The sequence below is a fragment of the Sorghum bicolor genome, chromosome 1, assembly GCF_000003195.3.
Source record: "Sorghum bicolor cultivar BTx623 chromosome 1, Sorghum_bicolor_NCBIv3, whole genome shotgun sequence".
NCBI classification, from domain to species: Eukaryota; Viridiplantae; Streptophyta; class Magnoliopsida; order Poales; family Poaceae; genus Sorghum; species Sorghum bicolor.
Window position 1 is genome coordinate 22,209,053 of NC_012870.2, and position 25,791 is coordinate 22,234,843.

The 25,791-nt window shown below is 39.3% G+C and overlaps 1 protein-coding gene across 4 annotated transcripts; it reads right to left on the reverse strand.

The window, feature by feature from the left end:
• LOC8059275 (protein CHROMATIN REMODELING 20) lies at positions 9,972-25,338 on the reverse strand. Of its 4 annotated transcripts, none has more exons than XM_021447713.1 (26): positions 25,142-25,337; positions 23,996-24,370; positions 23,044-23,106; positions 22,870-22,965; positions 22,675-22,767; positions 22,027-22,217; positions 21,623-21,860; positions 20,731-20,826; positions 19,393-19,473; positions 18,799-19,260; positions 18,392-18,675; positions 18,231-18,318; positions 17,943-18,146; positions 17,648-17,767; positions 17,101-17,267; positions 15,796-15,975; positions 15,461-15,626; positions 15,290-15,345; positions 14,918-15,215; positions 14,434-14,569; positions 14,259-14,314; positions 12,521-12,753; positions 11,480-11,683; positions 11,318-11,396; positions 10,969-11,198; positions 9,972-10,578 (listed from the first exon to the last, which is right to left on the reverse strand). In XM_021447713.1, exons 2-26 carry the CDS (start codon positions 24,302-24,304, stop codon positions 10,203-10,205), a joined length of 4,506 nt encoding a protein of 1,501 aa, XP_021303388.1. In that variant the 5' UTR covers positions 24,305-24,370; positions 25,142-25,337; the 3' UTR covers positions 9,972-10,202. The 4 variants fall into 4 exon arrangements, with proteins under 4 accessions (XP_021303388.1, XP_021303397.1, XP_021303403.1 ...); XM_021447722.1 differs by having other exon boundaries at positions 10,203-10,578; positions 15,530-15,626; positions 25,142-25,338; XM_021447728.1 differs by having other exon boundaries at positions 10,203-10,578; positions 15,530-15,610; positions 15,834-15,975.

Below are 25,791 nucleotides of genomic sequence, written 5' to 3' on the forward strand. Positions count from 1 at the left end.
CTTATAAAAATCAACAACCACTCAACTCCTATTGTAAATTTTCTTACCTAAATTTAGAGAATTGCCGGTGCTCGCGATGAATAGGCGCCTCTTATTAGACTTTCTCTCCAATCGAAGATGCAAAGAAATCATGCCCCTTGGAAGTAGGTTTCTCCAACTTAACCTGCAAAAAAGACGGCAAAATCATGAGGAAAAATATCTCAGGCATACTGTAAATATATGTTTAATGTAATTGTGAAGAAAAATATCTCTAGATGAGTAGAAAATTCCAACTCTCATACTACAACTATTAGTATCAAGGACTAAACTCGCTTGTGGTAATTGTTAATTCTTTTAGCTACTACCAAAAATAGAAAATACACCGATGCTCGAATGTCAGCTAAGGCTTTGTTTAGTTGATCCCAAAAACCAAAAACTTTTCAAGATTTCCTGTCACATCGAATCTTACGGCATATGCATGAAGCATTAAATATAAATAAAAACAAAAACTAATTGCATAACGAGAATCTTTTAAGCCTAGTTACTTTACGTTAGACAATGTTTGTCAAATAAAAATGAAAGTGTTGTAGTGTCGAAATCCAAAAACTTTTCAAAACTAAACAAGGCTTAAGAACTACATTCTAAATCGAACGATTCATGAATGTCATCTACGAACTGCACATGAACACATCTTGGTACAAGCAACGCAGCGCCACCAAACACATCGTTGGGCGCAATGTCCGCGCGCTGAATTAAAGATCCCATTGTGAATCCGTTGGTTTTCACACAGAGAGTGTTGCCGATCTGTATCTTGGACCATACTCCCTCGTTATCCTAATTAGATGGCGTTAAGGACATGAATATAATTACAACAATCAATTGTAGCTTAGCTGGCCAAGACTCTGCAGCCTGAGCCCAGAGGGTGACGTTTCAAATCGTGGCAGCAGCAGCCCAAGGATACTTGCATCCAAAACAGGCCTCACAAACATAAACGGTGTTCGCTCCACAACGTGGCGGCAACCCAAGGGTACTTGCGTCCAAAACAGGTCTCACAAACATAAATGGTATTTGCTCTAGAACATCTTCTATTTAGGATATGAAGGGAGTATATAGCTTGATATCAATTCTATTCTATGCTCGAGGGGAATGGGACCAAGTTGCTTATGGAATACTTCCTTCGTCTCAAAATAAGTGTTGTTTGTGCTTTTCGAGAAATAACTTTAACTAAACATATAGTAAAAATATTAATATTTATAGTACGTAATTAGTATCATTAGAAAGATCTTTAAGTCTAATTTTTTAACAAATTTATTTTGAGACACAAATATTACATGTATTTTTTATAAATCGAGTCAAACTTGTGGCACAAAAACCTAAAACAACACTCTCTTTGGACGGAGGGAGTACACTGCTACGCCATCACATCGTTTCACGAACCTAAGGCCTTATTTAATTCCTAATTTTTTTTCAAGATTCTCTGTCACATCGAATCTTTAGACGCATGCATAGAGCATTAAATATAGATAAAAAAATAAATAATTACATAGTTTGTCGATGAATCTTTTGAGCCTATATAGTCCATGATTGGATAATAATTACCAAATACAAACAAAAATGTTACGGTAGCCAAAACCAAAAATTTTTCCCCTAGAAGTTGTACTATCATCTGTGCACAGCACACCATGTTGAGTTTTCCCCTAGAAAAAGAAAAATAGAAGTAAAATACAAATCATGAAATAAAAAATCTTGAAAAGAATAATAAAAATACATGAAATAAAAATAAATAAACAAAACTAAAAGATATATTGAAGCTAAGAAATAAAAAATAATAAGTAATAAGAAAAGAAAAGAAAACTAAAAAACTAAAAGAAACAAAAAATGAAAAAGAATAATAAAAAATAACAGAAAAAGGAGAAAAATGAAATAGAAATAAAACGAAGCACATAAAAGAAAAAGAGAAAAAAAAAGAAAATTAAAAGAAAAGGAATAAAGAATAAAAACTAACGTATCTAGCTCTCGCGCGCATGAAGCACGTAAAGGAAAAAAAAAGAAAAACAGAAAAAGAGAAGGTGCTGTCGTTCACTCGCGGACCAGGTGGTGGGAACCCGAGCCTGACCTGGCCGGGCGCGCTGGCGCCCCGCTCTCCGCTCACACGCGACACGCACGGCTCGTCCTCGTAGCGAGCGAAAACGTCGTGCACTCATGCTCGACGTGCGGTTCGTCACTTTGTACTGTAGCCTCGACCCGCGGCAGGCAATTCGCCAACTTCTCAATCCATGCGCTGCGGTGGGGTGGTGACGGGCACCGCGTGTCGGCTTGCGCGGCGCGCCAGTCGCCACGACGGAGACGTGCATGGACATGGACGCCGCGGGGGCGGGGCGAGGCGTCCACGTCGACGTCGCTCGCGGACTCGGCGTGAACGTGAAGCTGCCAAGGGCGCCAGAGCATCATGCGTCGTCCGCTGCCGACGTCACTACGCTCGCGCCCCGGTGGGAACGGTGCGCCGTGGAGCCCGCGGGTCGCCGTCGGGTACCGGTAGAAAGCCGAGCGCTCCGCGGAAACTCCAAACCGCTTCGGCTTGCGGCCGCAGCCTTTATCTTTCACCGTTCAACTTGCTTTAAGATTTGTGCGCCGGCTAACTCCCGCTTCACACTCTTCCCATTCCCATGATGTCTGTGTTCTGATTTTTCATTCCCATGCTGTACTCCCTCCTTCTCACTCATCCCACTCAAAGCTGGTCGCCGCTCCCATCCAATGAAAAGACGACAGCACCTGCCACCTGCCTGCGCGTGCGTCCGGACCGAAAGATTTCCGGGAGTCAGAGGCACGTTGAAGAAGTTGACGTCCCCACTTCCATCTTTTTAGATGTAGAGACTTGTTTGTTGCTTTTATACCTTCAGTTTGATTGAATCAAACAACTAGGGCCTGTTTAGTTCATGAAGGAAAAAATTTCGCGACACTGTAGCACTTTCGTTTGTTTGTGGTAATTATTGTCCAATCATAGACTAACTAGGCTCAAAAGATTCGTCTCGTCAATTCCAACCAAACTGTGTAATTAGTTTTTATTTTTATCTATATTTAATACTTTATGTATGCGTCTAAAGATTCGATGTGATAGGGAATCTTGAAAAATTTTGCGTTTTTTTGGTTGAAGTAAACCAGGCCTAGGTTGTTAATGCAGATGCAGTGCAATAGCGAGTGTCTCATTCTAAGTTTTTTTTATTTTAACACTGTAGCATTTTCATTTTTATTTGACAAACATTGTCCAATGATGAAGTAATTAGGCTTAAAAGATTCGTCTCGCGATTTACAGGCAAACTGTACAATTAGATTTTATTTTTATTTATATTTAATGCTCCATACATGTGCCACAAGATTTGATGTAATGAGAAATCTTAAAAAAAATTTAGTTTTTAAAGTGAACTAAACAAGACCTAAATTATGAACGGCCACTTTACAAATGAACATGTGGTAACATCTACTTAAACTAGTTTGCTTCTGCTCAATCTTTGCGCTAGGCGCGGCGGGAGGACGTTGTAACACCCCAGGTGTTTGCCACGAGTTAGACTTTAGGTTTTGAGCTCAAACATGTCATGATGAGTGGTGATGATCATGTTAAGGTTAATCCATGAAAGTGAGCCTGAAGTTAAACTTGGAGAATGCACCCTTGCTTACATATAGGCCCTTTTCAAAGTGCATGCTTGAGTGATATTAATGGTACCTCTCTCATGTGCCCCACATCCATTACAACCTATAGTGATCACTCAAAGAGTTTCAAGAAGTTTGGAATCAAAAGGTCACATGAAATGTTAAGTTACATGCTTGTTGGAATGACCTCATTAAGTGAATAAAACCATAGGTCATCAACAATTCTTTGAAACCTTGCCCAAATGACTCTAGATGAACTCTACAACAAAAGTCATGAAGGGTCCATGTTGAGCTTGTGCCCAGAAAGTGCTTCAATTAGCCTAAAACCTTGGTGTGAGCTTTATCAAGTTGCTGCTTTGACCAAAGTGAAAGTTTAACTTCTGTACTAGTTGTGAGGTTTGACTTTAAATGAAAGTTGTAGTTTAGATTCTGTAGAACAAACTTTGTTTAATGGTCAAGAGCTAGTTTTGCCCCTAACCTAATCATATTGAGCTTATAAGATTCAATGCAGTGCTGTTTTGGAACTCCATAATTTTGGCTAAGTCCTGAGGTGCTCAGTTTCGGGTATCCTAGTTGGGAGCCTTGTATCTTCCAAATATGGCTGAACCAGTACAAGATCCTTTAATAAAAGTTGTAGTATAGTTTCCATGCTACAATCTTTGTTAAAGTTACTAAGTCTGAATCATCTTTTAAGCATATCAAATAATAGTCCTAAAATTGAATCTGCTATAATTTCCAGCACTTAGAGTTTCTAAGTCTAGGTTTGCAGTTCATCACGTTGGCATTCCGCGTTCTCCAAATTTTACTAAACAACATGCTTGGGTCCCAGAATAAAAGTTGGAGTACATATTGTGGGCAAGAGCATGCCAAAAGATGACACCAGTTTGACTTCGTTTTGGTCATCAATTTTGAGTTTTTCTAATCACTATCAATTCGTTGACACTTATAGATTGACATCAAATTATCTTCTAATCTGTAACTCTAATGACCATGGCGCCTTAATCAAAGTTGGAGAGTGTCAAGAGTACGACAAACTTCATTTTTGGTCCATGCCCAAATTCGGTCCACATCCGGCCCAAATCGGCGTCCCACACTGGCCATACCGTCACCCGCCAGGTGTTCGCGTTTATGCTTCAAAGGGCGACGCGTGTCTGGAACGTGGCGACCAGGCAGAGAGCGCCCACCTCCATTGCTGCCACCTCCACCTTGCCCTGTCCTCTCTGCGCCATTGTGGACGAGCGCCAGAGAGCTCTCCCTGTCCTCCTCCACTCCCTCAACGCTCTCCCATCCTCCACTCGCCTTCATCCCTCTCCACTCTCTCCCTCTGTCCGCCATGGACAGGCAGCCTCCATGGGCGCCGGTGCTGCTGCACTGCAGCTTCCTGCAGCGGCCAAGCCGTGCACGTGGGAGTACGTGTGCACAGGCCTATTCCCGTCGTGGCCACGCCTTTCCTTGCAGCAACCGTCGGCCGGCCGGACTCCTCCTTCTCCGTCCGGTTCCGTCTCTGCTTTGGTAAAGAGGATGAAGAAAGGACCTCGGGTTCGAATAAGAAACAACCCAGGGTTCCAGATGCGAAGCCAAGACTCATATGAATAGTGTTTGTGGGCTGTTAAGTGATTCATGGAAAGTTCAGGGTCCCCGGTGAAAGATCTGTTTTCCTTTTCTTTTGTTTTTGCAGATTTCATGGGTGAACTTTGGAAATGCATAGAAATTCGTAGATACGTCGTAAAATAGCAAATGTGGACTTTTTGGAATCCTTGTGAAATTCTCTATGCAGTAGATCTATAATATGGCATGGTTTAGTTTGCAGTTTTAGCGGTAAAAATAGATTTATACAGTTCTGTTTTGATTTCTTGTTATATTTGTCTTTTTCATAACCACTGTTTTATTGCTCACATAAATGTGAAAATATTGTGGCATACTTCACATATAATATTTGATGTCTGGTAAAATTTTGATGAATTTAGGAATGACAAATTAAGAGTTATAAAAATAACAAATGATCTGTGTTGCCTTGCTCCTATTCTGAGTGTATCTGCATGTTGATATTGTTTGTCTCAGTTAGGTTGTGAATCATGCCTTGATGAAAATATATGAGTTGTAGTATTTTTCATAAGCTTTCCATTAAGCTAAATAGCATAATTTTTGGTTAAGCATATCTTTAGTTATAGTGGTTTAAAGTGCTATTTCAGTTTCTGTCTAAACCCAGACAGCAATACATTGTTTGTTATGTAAGTCCTTGTTAGTGGTAGATTTAGCTCTAGATGTTTATAACAAAGTTGTTAACAATTTAGTAAGCTTTCTAGAAAGTACATAACCATAATTTATGGACATGTGAAATTCAAGTTATGGCTGTTTAATGTGACATGATAGATTCTGTCCATGTTTTGGACAGAGATATCGTTATGGATCTTGATAAATGGTTTATAAGTATAAATAAAAATGTAAAAATCAAAAATGTTGTTCCAATACAATCCTATGATATTGTTGTATCATGTTTATGTATGTTATGGCCATGTGTTTGAAGAAAATATGATTTGTGCATTTATCTTGCTCTCACATGGTTAATTGCAATAGCAATTTGTCTTTTTCATAGTTGTTGATATGTTTATCCACATGCAGTGAAATTTGTACAGTAGACTATGGATGGTATGTAGAATCTACTGTAATTTTTGTAGAATTTACTGTGCATGTTTGTTATATGTTCTTCAATTCACCTTATTATCCAAATAAATTAAGAAATGCATTAAATAAATTTATTTGGAAATGACCACTATGTTTTCTGGTGTTCTTTAGATATATGAAAACTGTTGGTAACAATGGTTTTGCTCAAATGCATGTTTGAAATATAAGTTAATAATTAATTGCTTGCAATTGTTGTTTCTGGACAGTTTCGGGAACTGTTTGGATTACAATGTGTAAATGATGTTTTTTGGGAATCTTGTTTATAGTAAAGTTGTAGATAATTCATTTATCGAGCTGTTGTCAAAATTTTGTAGTATTTGGCCTTGTGGTTTGTGAGTTATGTCTGTTCAAAGTTGAATTCCAGAAATAGCTGCTCTCTGTTTGTCAGGGACAGATTCTGGAACTTTATAATTTCTACCAGCTTAAGTTCAGAATCATGCTTTTATGTCTAAATATCAAATGTAGATAATTTCTTAAGATTTTCAGAATGTCTTAATTCATGTCTTTCAGATTCCTTGTATTGTTGTTGCTTGGTATATTGCTATGTATGACTCATGTCTTTGGTAATGGCCAAGTTAATACACCTGAGATCTTGTGAAACATGTATGCCATGCCTGATATACTTGGTTGCATTCTTTTCTATCTTAGTATGTTGATTGTGTTATGTTACTTAAGCAGCATGAAACACATATGTATGTGTAGAGTAACATAATATTGTCTCCTTGCTGTATATCATGCTTTGTCTATTGCACTGCTACGTGTTCATACACTTGCATCTTGCATCTCATTTAGGTACGCTAGATGAACTACGTGAAGGACTTTATGGTGGACCTATCGGGATGATGGAAGGACTACACAAGTGTTGTCACCTTAGATGTCGTCAAGACGGTGCAAGCTAACTTAATTGACTTGTGTCGGATTCCAGGCAAGCCCCGGAGCATTCTAAGTCTCCTACCCTCTCTTTTTATAAAAGCACAAGAGTATAACTTTATATGATGCATTAGGTGATAGGAGTTGAATGAAACCGTTGGTGCATATATTCCTACCTTGTCCACTATATGAAACTACCTGAACCCTTACTAGTATAAGGAAAACGTTCTATGCTTAGCTATGCTTAGCTCGGTAGAAGCCAGGTGATTTCCTGTCACCTGCGAGAGATAGGTGGATACCTGATCACGGTTGGCTATATTTGCTATCGTAGAAATAACCATGTGCTAATAATGAATTTGAGACCGGGCGGAATGACGATAGCGAAGCAACAAGGCATGGAGGTCTTGGGTGTGAATCTATCCCCGTCTGTGTCGTTTAAGGACCGAATCACTGTACGTCCCCGTGTCATGTTGAACGCATGCCTATCACTTAGTTGGCCGGATAAGTCGTTCCGACCGCGAAGCCTACGAGTGCAACTCCGGCCGGATACCCCGATCTGGTTAAAGTGCGCACCCCGGTTGGTAGTAAGGATGTGCGGGGAGTCAATGGCGTAAGACCGATGAGTCAGGTTAGAGTCCTGACCCTGGCAGATTGGCGGTCCCTGGGGGTGCGGCGCCGTACGGACCCGCGAATTGGTCCGGAGTTGTGCTAAAGGTGATCCAAGCTACTCTAGCTGAGTATGCCTGGGTGAGTGCTAGGAATACCCCTCCAGCTGGATAGGAATCGATTCGAATCGCCGTCTCTCCCGGATAGTGAGAACTTGACTCGGGCAGCGGCAACGTAGATAAACTAAATGAAACTTAATGGTTATGATGATGATGATGGCTACATGATAAACCAGATATGGTTATTAATGTGATGCTTATTAATCAAGTGATTGCTATAGAGTAGGTGCAAAATCTAGCTATGGTAGCTTAACTGAACTTGATGCTAAAATATTGACTAAAAGGTTGAAAGTAAGGACTCATGATAGTAATGCTCTTTTTGGCAAAGTTATGCTATCCAACCAACTCCACCAAAAAGCCTTGCATATCCTTGAGTGTCTTTTATTTTCTCTCCTGTCGGGTAAGTCTAGCTGAGTACATTCAAGTACTCAGGGTTTATCCCACCATGTTGCAGGTGAAGTCTTCAGCTTGCTAAAGATGGTGGCTAACCGCCGGTGGGCTCGGTGATTCTATAAAGTGTCTCATCTACATGCTTTTGTCGGAGGATGTCACTTATGCTAGTAATGTATTTGGAACTTATGTTATTGTAATCATTTGAAAGCTATGTTGTTTTCTAATCGATTTGGAAAATTCAAACTTGTATTATTATTTGTGAACTCTTTTGTAATATTATTTCCGCTGCAAATCTCTGAGTATGTGATGTGTATTTGCTTAATCATGCGATCTTGGTGTAAAGTTGATTTACCGAGGTCCTTTGTGACACTCGGCAGACTACCGGGTTTATATAAGTGAGAGTATGCGCGTGTCAACGTGTTAAACGGGGACAGTCGTACTTAAGCTTGTATAAATTGGGCGGTTCTGTCACAGACGTGGAACACGAGTTCATGACAGAGGTGAAGGAATGGTCTTTTTTAGGCCGTGTTTAGTTTTAGAAGCGAAAAATTTCGCGACATTAGAGCACTTTCATTTGTTTGTGGTAATTATTGTTCAACTATGAATTAACTAGGCTCAAAAGATTCGTTTCGTAAATTTCGACCAAGTTGTGCAATTAGTTTTTATTTTTATCTACATTTCATACTTCATGCATGTGTATCAAGATTCGATGTGACGGGAAATTTTAAAAAAAATGGATTTTTGGATGGAAGTAAACAAGGCTTAAAATAAATATGAGGGGTTAATGCTAGCATGGCACGCTAGCCAAAAAATATTCATGTGGCTGGCATGAGCCTACGGTGCACCGCTTAACAAATTTAGGATCCAAAAATACGTTTTCCAAATTTATAGACCTATATGTACCATTAAAACGTATTCTCCATTCCCCCATCAACAGGTATCGCCAAAATCATTTTTACCTACCTTTGTTTGCTTTTGATTTTTTTAGAGGTTGTTTTTGTAATAAAAATTGGTTGTGTGCAAAACTCTTGCAGAGACCGGAATAAAAATTCCTTTTTCTAAAAAAAAATTGCCAAAATTAGCTGCGCATCTTCTTACCAAAAGGTGTCACGGACCAGCTGGGTGTCCCATCCACCGGTAATTGGGTTAATCAGCTCAGCCACCTTGCTTAACAGGCTCGCTCCTCTTGGCGTGATCGGCTTCCTGGAAAAATCCCTGAGAATCCAGGCCTCATATAATCTTGAAACAGCTTAACATACAAACTCTGTCACGGGTTGTTTCTTTAGTTGTCTCTTGACAGTTTTATAATAATCCATTAAATTGTGTTTTAGGATATGATAAACTCCTGCTGACCAGGGTCAACCGAAATCCTAATCCAGACAGTCAGATACTGAGTAGGCCCCGCGCATGACTTGCTGCATCACTGAGAATCCAGGATTACAAGATGATGGTTGATTGAACTACTAATTAAAACAATGGTTAAGTTGGTACACACAGCAGACAAGTACAAAACAGAGAACGCAAAGCAAGTCGTACTTGCCCAGGTAAGAGAATCCAGGATTTTCCAGGTTTCAACCAGATGATTAGCGTTAAGTACTCAATTTGCAAATTTCGCAGACAAACACAGGCAAGTAGTAGAGGTTAAGGAAAAGAAAAGAAAATGACAATGAGTGCATAACGAACATCTTGCCACGACTATATTCCATAATAATGTGATGGTTCAATTGTATCTCATGCTCAATTGCATCTCATGCGTTCTACCATGTGGACCACAAGAACCAATTTCATTGTCCTTTCTACTTTCTACTCTAATACTCTCGTGTACACAATGTATACTACTACCTGGACGTCAGCATTTACAAAAAGAACAAAAAAAATCTGTCAATGCCACATGGACAGGCATCATCTCGATCTGCCATCTCTGTTTAGAGTCTCCCAACTAATCTCCTGGCCACACTCGTCACAGGTTGTCGTGCACCCTGCTTTCGTGCCATGACTTCTTAGAGTCAGCAAGTGGGTTAAGTTGTTGCACTTCTTTTGATTATTTGAGTTAACCTTAGGTTGCTGCAGTTGCCGGCTTCTCGAAGCAGGCTTAAGTGGCCGCACAACATTAGGATATGTTGGAGCTGCGCTCATGTTTGATTTTCTCTCGGAATCAAGTGCAGCTTTCCTCAATGACTCCCACTCTGACAAAGCCATATCTTTCTCCTCCTTTGTAAGCCTTTCTTCTTCATTTTCTTGGAGGAGAGCTTCATGTTCATGGTAACCTGAAATCCACCTGTAAAGTCCAAACAGATGTTAACCAACAAGCAGCTACTTAGTACAGTTGACATATAGGCTGCCAGGCAATAAAGGAAATAAACAGGTGTGACATGTCTGATTAGATATAAATTAAAATCCTTATAGGATTAGCAATGTTTGGACCTTGGATGCATAGTATTTTTGGAGTACTTTGGTTTTGGAGCATGTGTTTGGATGCAACAAACTTTATGGTTTTGAAAACCATAGTATTGTGAGTTTCAAAAACTCCACTCTAGACCTCTTTTTTCTAAACCATAGTTTTGCACATCTATAGGTTCTAAAACTACAGTTTCTTAGTACCATGTTTTTAGGTACAACAGCATCCAAATAGGGTCTAAGTATTCATAAGTAATAGGATGAGAATTACCGAGTTTGCTCACTGAGTAGGCTCAGCATGAGACTGTCGACAGGTACAGGCTCAGAGGTTTTAATAGTGTCAGAAGTGGATGGCTTCTCAATTATGGTAGAACCATTCTCATTCTGTTCCATTAATTCCTCTTCACCAAATTCAAAAAGATGCAGCATCTCTTCTTTGGAAATGGTTCTTGAAACTTGCTGTCTATCCACCACCCTTGCTGCAAGGCCTTCTTTTGTCACCTATTAATACTCAATGAATTGATTTCAAACAAGGATGGAGCTTTATCTACCAGGTACAAGAGAATGACCTGGATAACTAAAACTGAGAACTCAAAACCAGAAGAAAAATGCAAAATTACCTGGCGCTTATATATTTTCTCTTCCATTGTTCGATGTGCCATTAGGCGGTAGGCATATACAGGTTTGGTCTGGCCATACCTGGAAAGATTATCCCCACACAAAAAAAATAAATAGCAATATTCAAGTGCAATTAATGAGCAGCCCAGGTGACAAGTTCTTGCCTCCAAACCCGATAAATGGCTTGCAAATCATGTGTTGGATTCCATGATCCATCCAGAAGAACCACGCGATTTGCAGCATGAAGGTTGATACCCAGGGATCCAGCACGAGTTGATATCAACGTGCATTTCACTCTTGTGTTTCCAGGGTCATTAAACATCTCCACGAGATTCTGCCGTTCAGAAGATGGAGTGCTCCCATCAAGCCTGTCCACATACGAATATATAATAATTTGCAAAATCAGTCATAATGATGATAAACAACTCTGGTAAAAATAATATGCCTAGAAAAACAATAGCCACTGCAGAAATAGATGTCTCAATGGTGCTATATTGCTATCCAAGCCTTTTTGTTTTGCAAAATGATCATTATTCATAAAGATTATATTGTCAAACTAGCACTACTGAATCTTCCAAACAGAGACATGACAATTTGCCTTAGTAAAAAAAAGAACATAACGGAGTCTGGAGTCCTAAAAGGTTACTAACTGACCAGCGCACCTGAATATCCAAGCAGAGTTGAGATAGAAAGATTGGTGTCTTTTGCTGTGGAGTATGATGTGATATTGTGATTGCAGATTTCCTAGTTCCTACTTGAAGCACCCTTGGCAGCCATTCATATTTTTTCCATTATTCATGATGGTAGATCAATAATTCCAAATACTCCAGAACAAAACATAGCAGATGGCACTAAAGTGATACCAGCATCCAGGAACTACCAAAATGCAGATGTTCTCAGGTTTCACAACGGCTTCATTCCCAAATGAATTGGGAAGAAAGACCACTTTACAGGCTCACAGCACAGCCTAGTTTTTCAGTTTACAGGAATAGACATCATACTATGGGAAGGCCGTAGAAACACATGTATACAAAGCAATAGGTCCAGGATCTTGTTGAGACAGTAGGTTATGGACAGTTTATCTCATGAGCATGTAGACACGAAGTACAAGAAACCAAAAGAAAACAGATACTTGTGGAACTACCACGCCAGTAGCTGCAAAGTTTTTGTGAACGAAGGGAAACTTTTGAAGTGTGGAAGCATACCTGTACCAATCCTTCCCTCGCTTCCAGTGTTTGCCTTCTTTTCCATTGATTTGCAGTTTTGCCAGATAAAACTCCACTAAATCCAGAGTGGTCAAACTCTGGCTAAAAACTAATACTTTGTCGCCTAATTCAGAACTTTTTGACAGGATATCTAGGAGCAAGGTCATTTTGCCACTGTAATCTGCTTCCATATAGGTATTCTCATCTAAAAGTTCCTCCCACCAGTTACTTTCCTACAATAAATAATAATAATAAATATGAAAAGGAGACACAAAAAGGGTAATCAGAATCAAATGCTTAGTCTGTCATGCAAAGTATTCCCCCATTAGCATAGGTATCTTTTGATTTATTCAAGGTTACAAAAGGCGCTGGGAGGTGACCCTCCGCCTAGAGCCTAGGCGCGCCTACCTCACTGAAGAGAAAGGTCCATCAAACAGGAAATGCCCCAAAGCCCAAGTCCCCAACATCTTATCCGTTATTTCTCCTCTGCTCGGTATCAGCTCGCAGCCGCTGGTCTCCCCCCTCCCCCTCCCTCCTCAAGTCCCCAACACCTTATCCCTTATCTCTCCTCTGCTCGATATCAGCCCACAGCCGCTGATCTCCCTCCAGTCACCACCCGCACATGCATGCGCCCCCCCCCCCCCCTCCCCCCCCCCCCCCACCACCACCAACGGCGACCTCCGCCCGCCGCTCCTCCTCCCCCACCGGCGACCTCTGCCCACCGCTCCCTTCCTCCACCATCGCCAATGTCCACATCGCCCCTACTTGTCCCTGCCTTAGGTGGGTCGGTGTGCCTTCCGCCGCTTTTGCATGCAGTCCCATGCAGTACTATAGAACAAAAGTTTCATTTATGGGAACTTAGTTACTATGTGTGAGTGTGTTGGTGTGTGTTTGACCGCATTGCATTCTCTACATTTTCTTCTTAATGCAAGAACATCTGGAGACTTTCAGCTTCAGGAGAATACATGACAAAGTATGCATATGATGCGTTCTTTCAGGGCGCCATTTATTTCAGACCGTATGAGAGAATATGGAAGTCATGGACCCCTCCCAAATGTCGTTTTTTCATGTGGCTGGTTGCTCATAACCGGTGTTGAACAGCTGACAGGCTTGCTCGGCAAGGACTTCACATACGGCCAAATGTTTGCTGTGTGACCAGGAACAGGAAAGCATCCAGCACCTCCTGATTAGATGCATTTTTGCTAGGCAGTTCTGGTTTTCACTCTTGTAGCGCATTGGGCTCTCTTCACTCACGCCTCAGCCCACTGATTCAGCTTGGGAGGACTGTTGGGAAAAAGCGGAAGCAGCTACCGCTGGGGATGCGAGAAAAGGCCTAAACTATATCATTATCCTTGGCGCCTGCAGCATTTGGAACACCGGAATGACTGTGTCTTCAATGGGGCTGCACAAAGCATTGCCACAACCCTGAGTCTAGCTAGGGATGAAGCTCATTGGTGGTGTATGGCAGGAGCAAAGGGTCTGTACTTGCTCACTGCTAGGGGCTTTTAGTTTTAGCCCGCTCGGTCGCTGTACACTCAGAAACAGGTGATTAAGTCATAGAAAATAGGGAAGGTGCAGAGGTGTGGGTGTGGGTGTGTGGGTCTATGTATGACTCCTTTTCTTATACTAATACAATGATACGCAGCTCTCCTGCGTATTCGATAAAAAAAATATGCATCTCTCCTGCGTATTCAACAGAAAAAAAAAATCATAATTCATGGTGGGTAAGGTTAAGAACCTCATTCACAATGTTGCTTTTTTTGGACTGCTGATCAGCTCTATCCTTCTGCTTCTCTGTAGAAATGATAAAGTGTATATATCAAAGGAACTTCATCAGATAATAACACAAAGTGCACTGTGCAGGTTTGCCGAACCCTGATGAGTGTTATCAACAGCGGCATATAATAAATTACCTCCATTAGGCAAGTAATTTTCAACATTATCATCGCTTGAACTCTCATCCATCATAAAGTTCTCAACAGTGTCTTCACGACGCAAATTTCCTCTCTGTTCTTTAGCCATCTGGAGGAGCCCCGGATGATTCCATACCTACACTTCAACAGTGTTACTCCCTCGCCCCTCCATTCCAAATCATAGGTCACTCTAGCTTTGGCCATGTCAAACTTCTTTAACTTTGACTAGGTTTTTAGAAAATTAGATTAACAATGAAAAGTTCAAATACATGCACTATCAATACATTTCATAAAGACTAATGAAAATAATTTAATGTTTTACATGTTGGCTTGTTATTCTATAAGACTTGGTCAAGTTGGAGACTTTTGACTTAGGAGTTAGGAGAAAAGCTAAATTGACCTATGATTTGAAATGGAGAAAGTAGACAGCAATTCCACCTAGTTTTTATCTAAGAAACAGCACAAAGATGCAAGGTCAACGTACCTGGGCTAATGTTTGGTACTTGGCAAAGAAGGAACTGTGAGATTTTTCTGAATAACCACTACTTGAGAAACCATGAACATCTAAGAACCTTTTGTATAGCTTCCTCTGCAGCTGAGAGAGCTTTACAGTAATAACAAAAACCTTCTTTGGTGGTAGATCATTCTTCACAACATTCATGCTCTTCCGCTGGACAAAACCTTTCAGTTGTTCAAACAAGATGTGTGATCGTTGGTTCATGATCTTGACATCATCTGATGTTGAATTCATGTGTTGCCCATTTTCAATTGGGTTCTGGAACCTGATAAAGCAGAAAGAATTCATTATTTCAACTTTAAATAAAACTACGGTGCACGTATGGCAGCGTTCACCTACCTGTTTCGGAATTCATGAGTACTCCCAAGAAAACCTTCCCTGACAAAATCAACCATCTGCTCACAAGATTAAAACAAAATACGTTGGCAAACTACTAGTATTAAACATCAAAGTAATTTCATTAACTGGATGATTAAGCAAACAAAACAGCAGGGATGCATGGCTCCTTACACAATAATATTCCATCAAATTATTCTGCAACGGAGATCCAGTTAAAGCAATTCTTCTCTGTGTTCTTACTTGTTTCAGAGCTTGCGTAATGTCGGCCCTCCTGTTCTTTATCATATGTGCTTCATCACATACAAGAATATCTGGCCCACACTGGCAGTACAGTGAACTGTGTCAAAAACCCACAGCTAACATGTAACAAAGTTGGGAGAAAGCATACTATATGTCTATATGTCATAATGTGTGCCAAATGCCCACATTACCATGAAAATAGAATATTATTGAAACCTCAGTAGTACATAGCCACAAGAAGGAATCTAACGAGTTTACTATAAGACCTTGAAACAGTACCGATAGCAGGGACATGGTACGTCACCTGCAAAGCATAAGCAATTTCGTTTGCAGAATTTTTGTCCTTCACATGCTTTCCAAGGGATAAGTTCCTAAATGATGAATAACCAATGAGAAGCACTCCACCCTTCACTCGCCATCTGGTTAGTAAATCTGGCCTTTTCACCCTGCAAAAAAAAGGAGTCAGATGGACCATTCCATCCTAATCCTAGTAGGTAAAGCTTTACTAAAGGGAAACAGTACTCCCATGTAACCAAAGGGGGGAAAACACAAGCACACCATAAGTAAATAATTCAATTGTGCAATGCAATGAAAAAACATCCTAAATAATGCAACATAGAGAAGGCCAATAAACCAATGAGGTGAAAGTAAGGCTTGTCCCATAATCAAGTGAATATTTGAAGAAACATTTGATCCAGTGAGATGGATAGAGGATCACACTAAAAACTACTTGAAGAAAGTATTAAGAAAAAAGGCAATAGAGTAAAAGGACATTTAAGCAAGCTTAGGAAGCTTTCATCTTTGAGTACTGTTGACTCCAAATTCGAGAAAAGTAATCAGAATGACCTAGTGGGAATGCCACTATTGAACTCATACATCAAAGGAACCAAATACATGCATTATGTGTACAATTTATAATATATGAAGTTCCACTTCCAAGATTAAGTTCTCAATGTACAAATAGTGTTAAAACACTGGCCTAATCCAGAAATTTGAAATAACTAGAATATAAGTCATTTTGTCAGGTAAGAGTTAAGACTACAGCAGGATGCCTACGCCCAATTACAGGATTGAAGCAGCTTTCATAGAATGTTTGTAGTTGAGTTGCAACCTCCCACCCCGACCCAACCGTAGCTGTTTTGACAATATGTGTTGTTTAGGGCTTGCAGTGTTTTATCTTCTTTCCTAACTCTATCATTCATAAGCATATGTACTACATATGTTGTCTTGGGGAAGGTGCAGGAAATTCTTTAAAATTTGGCTTCTTAAGGAAAATACATGGAAAAAGTAAAACTAATAGGCTACTTAAAAGTTTCATCTAGCAGACCACACCATCGCCAATTAATTCAAGTATTCAGAATACACTTGTACAAAGATGGATTTTGAATATATGTGCATACATTCACAAGGAATCTACCCTACTTTGCGCATCCAGAGTGAACATCTTGTAGTCATATAAACAATATATTGGCACATAAAGGCTCTATGTCACATCTATTAGGTGAGGAAAAAACTAGCTGCATGAATAACAAATTAACAATAATGCAACAAAACAAGAAAATTATCTGCACCTTGCAACATCTTCCAACATAAAAACACGAAGAGGTTTCAGCTCTGCTGGACGCCACTTGCTAAACTCTTTCCTCCAGTTATGAAGAACATTGACAGGGGTGACAACAAGTGCTGTGCGCAATCCCAATTGAGCACATCTCATAACAGTATAGAGGAATGTAATAACCTGCAAAGTGCAAAAGAACAAAGATAAGAACGTAACTCCCATTATGTCATGTAATGGAACATGTTAATTGCATAAGTATATGAAAACTAAATGTCAACCTAACAATAACTTAATCCAAATATGAGAATACAAGTACAGAAATTGAAGTTGATTGACATGCAATGTAATGGAACACGATAACTGCATCAGTATGAAAATTAAATGTCAACCTAACAATAACTTCATCACAAATATGAGAATACAAGTACAGAAGTTGAAGTTGATTGACGTGCATGGTCTAGTTCCAGCACATAATTGATTGCCACAGGAACAACAGTTGCAGCATACAACGAATGAATAACTCGAAGAAATGTATAACCAAGCTATAAGCCAACACAGACCTGAAAGGTTTTCCCAAGGCCCATGTTATGCGCCAAAATGCACCCAAGACCTTTATCCCCGGATTTGACCTTTTTAACAGATTGAATAACATTTTCCCACATAAACCTTATTCCTTCTACCTGTGATATCATAAAATCCAGTCAGACTCAGATATGGGTTCCCTGTACTGGTATTAATTGCTGGTGCAAGAGCAACAGCATAGCACTTGCAAACAGTTAAATCCCCTCATTAAGTCATCACATATTCAGGATTAATTATGGAGATAATAAGAGAGGAAATCTTGACCAGGCAGACCTGATGAGGTTTCAGTTTAGAAGACATGCTGCTTGGAATCCTAACAGGTTCCTCATCCTCCTCCCTGGCAAGGTTGACTATATGTCCATCACCAGCATCCTGTAAACAGATTTTCACTGGAGCTTCAAAGGGAGTTCCAATATTCTCACTCCTTAACTTGGTGGCAGATTGCTCTTGCATGGACTTCAAATGGTCTTGCCTTGCCTACAAAATAATGTTACAGCCTAGATAAAACAGCTTCAAACAAGACTATACATCAAATAAAGATTAGGCTGAAAAATCACAAACCTTCTCCATTGCAATTCTACGCTTTGTTTCCTCACCAAGTTCTGTATCATCCATAATTCTTCTAATACTCTTCTTCATTCTTCGCTTGCTGATAACATGTTGAAGGAATGACCAGGAGCTGAGCTTTGGCATGCTAAATGAAATAGGGGAAAAGATCATACCTAACAGTTGCACTATTCTCTGGTCCAGAAAGCTCTGTGTTGCTACTCTCTGAATCAGAAGATTCCACGCCACCGAGGGCCTTGTCACATTCAGAAATTAAAAGTTCCAGTTGACTGGGTATGCAGCAGCAACACTGCCAACCAGTGGCTTTAGCTTCTGATAAGCATTCTTCACCTAAATTCTTTGACAGGCAATTTGTACAGAAAAGAAGCTTACAAGAACTACAACTTTGAAGCAGTTCACTTCGTGCACACCAAGTGCAATAACCACCAGATACAGGATCCTGCCCAAATGTAAACAGCATCTCTAAGAAATCATTAATGCCTAGTTGATGATATCAATAGTCAGACCTAATTATGTATAAAGTTCAAAAGTATCTACTATTCTAAAGGAGGTAAGTATCCACCTCAAGACGATTCTTCTCTATCACAAGAAATCTGCATGATCCACAAACAACAACATCCAAGACAGGGTGGCGATGCACATCAGAGGCATTCAACATTTCAGAGCAAATAGTACATTTGAAAGTTTTAGGCAAACTCTTAGTAGGGAGCTTAGGGCTTTGTGATGGGAAAAGATCAAGATCAATGATATCAACCACTTTTTCGACTTCTGTGGAACTACCTTCACCATCCTTTTGTAAAGCTCGTTTGTTATCTGTCTGCATATCATCATCACTTTCTATTATAACAGTTTTCAATCTCTTCTCGTTATCATCATCTTCAAATGTATGCTTCAATGTCTCCATAGAAACTTTGTTTTCATCAGTTTTGAGTTTTTTAGATGAAGGAAGATCACTTTTAGCACCTAAAACACCATTTTCTGGTAGAGGTTTCTCATCACATGATGAGACCAAACCAATGTTCTCCTGAAAACAGGAAAGGCTGGATTAAATGAAAGAAATTCACCCAATAAATCACAGACCAATCTACAATGCATATTTATAAAAAATTTAGTTAACACGGAACAGAGCTTGAAACCATTTACTTTAAGTAATTACCTTACACCAGCCCCTCGTCCTTTTTCCTTTCAAACGACGCTGCAGGCACTTCATTATTTTTGCATCATCCTCTTCCGTAACCTACATTAATGGTATAATTTAGTTTCCCATTAACTAAGAAAGTACACGAAGGAATTCCCTATCAAGAAAACCTTATATTTTGCTACTAGGAAGTAGGAACCCAGCAGCTAAACAGAAGCAGTGATAGTAGATTCTCATTCTTCAGTTGGGCTACTTGGGTTGCAGTGGTGTTACCGCTAACAGCAGTATCACCCAAATTTGCCAGTGCAACCAGTAAGACATGATAACTATCTAGTATCTACAGCCTGTCCACTAAGAGAGAAAGGGGAAGAATAAAGTCCAACTAACATCATGGCTGTCAATGGAGTCACATGATCAAACAGTATTTGGTTAGTGCTTTTATAGATTACCTATTGTCTGGTTCAATTAGAACTACATAAAACCTCGACACCTCCATGCTGCTCCCAATCTAAGATCTTCAAGCAAGTTCTCAGAGATGAAAGCTTAGGTACTGGGTTTGAATAGAGGATGACCCACAGACCCAGTTGATCAGGCTCAGGCCTTAGTAAAGCAAAGACAGACCAGCACATCCATGAGCAGCACCTTCCTATATGCAGGCACGAAGGCTTGTTTGACTGACAAAATTTGTTTACCTCCTCCCACAAATGGGCACATGGTCTCTCACTCAGTGAATTGGTAAAGGGTAGGCAGTAAGGCCTTCATGCTTGATTACAGTTTCTTCCCACAAACGACACTAGGGGCATTATTTTTCTATAGCTATTTTTTTCATTTCAATTAACCACATCTGTGCCTCCTAGAATGTTGCGTCATCTAAAACCCTGGTTTAGGGAGAAGGGGCCATTTGCTCTGATTTTGAGGCTCAAGGAGTCCAAACAAGATAGCTTGTCATTGATGGTTTGAATAGACATGTATAAGTACTGGGTTAACGAATCTTGCATCTCCTTCCTACATTATTCACTGATGCCTCATAGAGGATTCAGATTGGGTCTATAAATAATCTGCAGATGCCGCTGCAATGTAGCAAAAACCTTAGACATGGCTGCCAACAGTACAAAAACGAGGTATGAAACAAAGAAACTATTAGACTACCACTATGATAACTAGGCATTCATATACTGGGAAGTGGGAATAAACAATAGTGTGACAAGCAAAGGTAGATATAAGGCATACCCAAGCTCTAAAGCAGAAACAAAAGGTGCATGTGCTGCAATTAAGCCTAGAACCACAAGACCAAAACCAGTGGCATGTTTGCAGTTTTAACTAATTAACAGAGCTAAAAAAGTAGTCTCAGCTGACCTTTCTGTATTTCCTTCTCTGTTCCTCAGAAAGCTCTACTTCATCTACACCTTTTATATCATCAAAAACACCACCAACTTCAGATATCTCCTCTACCTACAGAATCGTAACAATGATAGCAAAGATTTAGACGGAAGAATCATAGGTGGCCAGCGGATTCAAAAAATTCATACCCTGCTAGTTATCTAAGAGTATAACATGAATAAAAATGTACTAACTGAAAAACATTCTCTATTTATCTGTTTAATATTTAATATAGATAAAGAACGTAGACAACAAAACACTTTAAGTTCCACGGTAGTGAGTAGTGACTATTGACAAGTAGTTCTCTTTCTAAAAAATATTAATACAGCTCCAAACACAGTACACGGTACAGCACTAAATAGCAATTACTTCCAAATTCATCACGGTCTATCTTGCAGTAATATTATTTTAACTAGAACAAATTACACTTGCTGTGCATACCATTGTGAAGAGATGAAAAGCAGGACTGCACAAACATCTTGGTGACATTCTTTTAAAAGATGCAAGATGAAATACTAAAACTGGTCAATTTAACCATGGTCAATCACCTAGCCATTGTGCACATGAGAATTGACAATACAATAGACAGTCTCATACTCTCGTTATAAAAATAAAGTTACTGCGCATTGTCCTAGTCTTGTCCAATACCTTTGTCCTAACATTGCATGAAAACAACGCTTCAACACAGGGTGGGGTGGGTTTTCCCCTCTGTTATTCTTCAGATTATCAGATAAAGTAAATGAAAAACATGTTTCTAAAATTAAGAGAAGAGGGTAGGATAAGATTTCAAGAAATCCATGAATGAGACTAATAAATAGTCTAATGATTGCATCACAAAATATGAGAAAGTACTCGGTTGAAATGGCACCTCGTCAACTCCAGGAAACTGGAGACCTAATGCGGCTGCTTCCTGGGGGGTGCTTGCAAGATAAACTGATGCCCAGTTACTGCTACCAAATGTATTCTCAGCATTCTCCTTAGATTTAATAAGTTCATTGAAAGAGCTCCAACTTTTCTCATGACACTTAACAGAATCATCATCCTCAACAGGAATTTTTCCAGTAAGAAAGCCACTAGCACCTTCCTCCAGCAACCTCCCGTGTTTTCTGATCGAAGAAGACAACGTTGAGTCTTTTTGAGAGAAAATACAGCAGGGGAGGCCCCCACTGTTTGCTTTATTAAAACAAAATAAAAAAATAAAAGGACAACACTATACAACGCTGTCTCTCATACAATATACACAAAACAGCAAAATTGTAGCCCCAAAATTACCTCCGTACAGGTCTGCGAGACTGAAGGTATTCATCAGCATTTTTAATGGATCGGTTAGCTTCTTCAGGCACTTGAGAACCAGCCCAATGTGTCCTGCTCTTCCATGCTTCAGTTTCACAAACATTTGGAACTTGACTTTCAATTGACTTATAGAGTCTGGGAAGTTCAATTCCAGCAGCATCAAGTTGTTCCTGCATCATATAAAAAATGCAAATTTTATCTTCAGCCATGCAAATTTGTCTTCAGCATGATGAGTAACATGGGGCTTCTCAAAATATTCTTTTCCTATAATAGAAATAGATAAAAGCACATACCAAGCATCATGGGAGTAAACAATATGTATCAGTTTAACATAACCAGCGTTAAAGTCTAACACAGAACCAGTACAGAGAAATTTAATGTGGCCATTTTCTTTGTGCTTAGCAAAGCCAAGTCCCCCAACAGGATTATACAAAAGAACTCCAAAGATACAACAAATGTAAGTGCCATTATCCATAAGAAAGACAGGTTGATTCGGTTCAGCACTAAATCTTCATATGCATTTATATAGCACAGGAATTTAGGAAATCTATCTGAGACAACACGTGCAAATGGTAGTTAGTAAATGTAACATGGACAAAAAAAAATATTTACAAGGGAAAACATTACCAACAGAATAGAACTACGGATCTCTAGATCATCAAGTTCATTTTCCCATTGCATCTGGAATTGCTCCATCTCAGTTGACACAGCTGATTCTAACTATTTAAATAATTAAAGGATAATATATCAGTGCACAGAAAGAGAAACAATTGAGGATTACGATTTACAAATTACGAAATAAATATGAACATGTTCAAAAACCTCATCTCCTTGAAGCCTCTCAGATAACTCCAATCTTACTTCAATTTCAACTTTGTCCAGTGACTCCTTTTCAAGTGACTCTTGCGCTTGAGCTGCCTAAAAGTCACCAGAAACACGATCAATCAAACAGCAAAAAAAGGGTGTGAATAAAACAGAAAAGATTATATAGGTTACTTTGCTCTCGACTTCGAGGAATTCAGCAACCAATTCTTCAACTTCTTCCTCAGTAAGAGGTACCTGTTAGACAATCAAATTAAAAAAAAATTTGTCAAATACTATTTAAATTTTAAATAGAAACTACTAAATTTCTGCCCATCAAGATTTTAAACTTCTAAGAAGAAACTACAATGTAGTTAATATTTAAGTGTAAATAACACAAAAAGGTACTCCGTCCCAAATTATAGATTGTTTTGGCTTTTCTAGGTACACATAGATTTTGCTAGGCACCTAGATATATGGTATGTTTAGATACAGAACAAACGGATGTAGCGTAAATTATATAGAACATCATGTCAATCAACAATAAAATAAATAAAGATGGCCATCAATAAAAGTTCCCAAAATTCCACACCAAGTTGCCATACTTTCTCTATGGGTGCCTATGGTACATAATAATATTGTTACCTTCAATGAAAATATATGATTTATTAATACCAACTAAACCTGACAATGGTTTGGGTTAAAACCGGGTTTTTGGTTTGGTTTTACTTTTGGGCTGTATTGGTTTGGATTGAAACAGGCTGAAAAGGCTGTTGGGCCAGTTTGGTTTGGGCCCTATTAAAGTGGGCTGAACTGGCTTGGCTGTAAATAATAGAGTTTACAATGATTTTTTATTCTATCTATTTATTTTTTGCTTTTGTTTATGGCTAAATATAAACAATAGCATGAGGTGCCGGTGAAATGGTGGGTTGGAAATGTATTTTAATGGGTCTAGCGCATAAGTGGTATGATTTGGTGTGGATGATTGAAGTCATGGTCTAATTTGGTTTGGATTTGACTTTCACATATATATGTTTTGGATTGGTGTGGGTTTGGTTTGGATCTCAGCCCACTGTCTACCAACAGAACTTCACAAAACTTAAGTAGACAACGATAGATATCGAAATAGTTTATAGGATTCACACACCTCAGTGCCTTCCACAGATGCTGAAGCTTGTTCATTATCTGATTCTCGGAGAGAGCTTTCATATGAATCGGACTCTGTATCATCATCAGTAATGGATGTTTCTTCATTCGCATTGTTGTCCATTGTTGTGCATGGAGGCTCCTTATACTCCTTCAATGAACTGTCTCCTATGCTAGTACTAGTATCCACACCAATTTTATTTTCATCACTTTGAGAGTCGATGATTATTATATCTACTAGCTGTCCATTTGGTTGAACAGATTCCATCTTTGCCATCTTATCATCAGACAATATTCCATCCTTATTCATAGTATTATATCATTTACTTCTACAGAAATATATCTGGTTCCACCTTTGCATACATTAACTATTTTACTGCAAAATACAAAAAGAAAAAGAAATAAGCAAAACAAGAATGCAGATTTGCTCAGGTACCAAAACAATAAAATAAAAGTAAAATGGTATTTTGACAACAGAAATAAAAACAACTGCAGGTTTCACTTTAGGGTTGAATGAAACAGGACCCTGTTTACTGCTGGATTTAAAATACTGAAACACAAATACTTTAAGGTTGATTAAATGGCATGCCTTCATGAAGTGATTGTGTCTATACCCAGGACATTAGCATAATTCTAAAGAATAATGATAGGATTCCCATTAGCAAGTTCATAACATGACACGGTAACTACAATTATACATACAACGGCGCAAGTTCAGTGATAGTTTTTTATGCTAGCCAGTCAAACTCATAAATGTTTGGATACTACTAATAGTGCAGCATCAATCCACACGCACAGAGCAAAAATTGGCATTATTGCAGGTCCATGTTTTTTTTCTTATTTTTTCAACACGTACGGAGCAAACACATTAGTTTGAAACCAACATGCTAGTGCTACCATCTCCCCCGTCGAAGTCTAATTGATACAGTAGGAACAACATTGCAGGGCTGAAGAAATAGTTGATCGTTGACGCATTGCCTGCCCAGAGGGGCGGACCTAGTAAAGGTACATGGATGTACACATGTGCACCCGGTATTTTTTGCAAAAAGTTCGAGGTTAGTAGGCATCAAATGGCCAAATAGCTTTCAGTTAGGGTTTGGGTGCTTGGTTTCGCACAGCAGAAAGGGAGGCGAAGAGGTGGGAATACCTGGTGGGTGCTCGTGGCCGGCGAAGAGACCAACGAAGGCCTCGGCACCTGGCGTAGGGCGGCGGCGGAGCTAGCCCACTCAGTTCGTCGCAGAAAGAGGGGGGAGAGAGAGAGAGGGAGAGGAAGCGCGCACGCCGCACGCGGGATGAAATGAACCGTAATTTCAGTGAAGGAAGAAGTGCCCTCGACCCCTCAACTTTTACGCTCGTCTGATTCAATGTTTAACCTCAAAATCAATGTCCCCTCAAAAAATAACTACAAAATCAATGTTTGACCCTCTCTTTTAAAACAATTTCTTTTGCTGGCCAGTTTTGTTGGTTACCGCTGACATGCTGCCATGTCACACGAGAATACATATCTTTTGAAAAATATCGAAAATCATAAAAAAAAATAGAAATTATCTAAATATTTTTTATATGGAAAAATAGTGTAATTGAAAATCTTTAAACTCTAGTTTAATCTTATAAAATTCATATAAATTTTGTTTTAGCTCGAAAGATTATAAAAGTAGTTTTTGAATATTTTTTTCTATAACTACACTCTATCCTATCCTATGTGCCTAGCTTAAAATTGTTTGAATCTTTGCGATCTATTTTGTTGCTCTTCACTTTGTCTATTCTAATTAACTAGCAAACATTATGTGTGTTGCA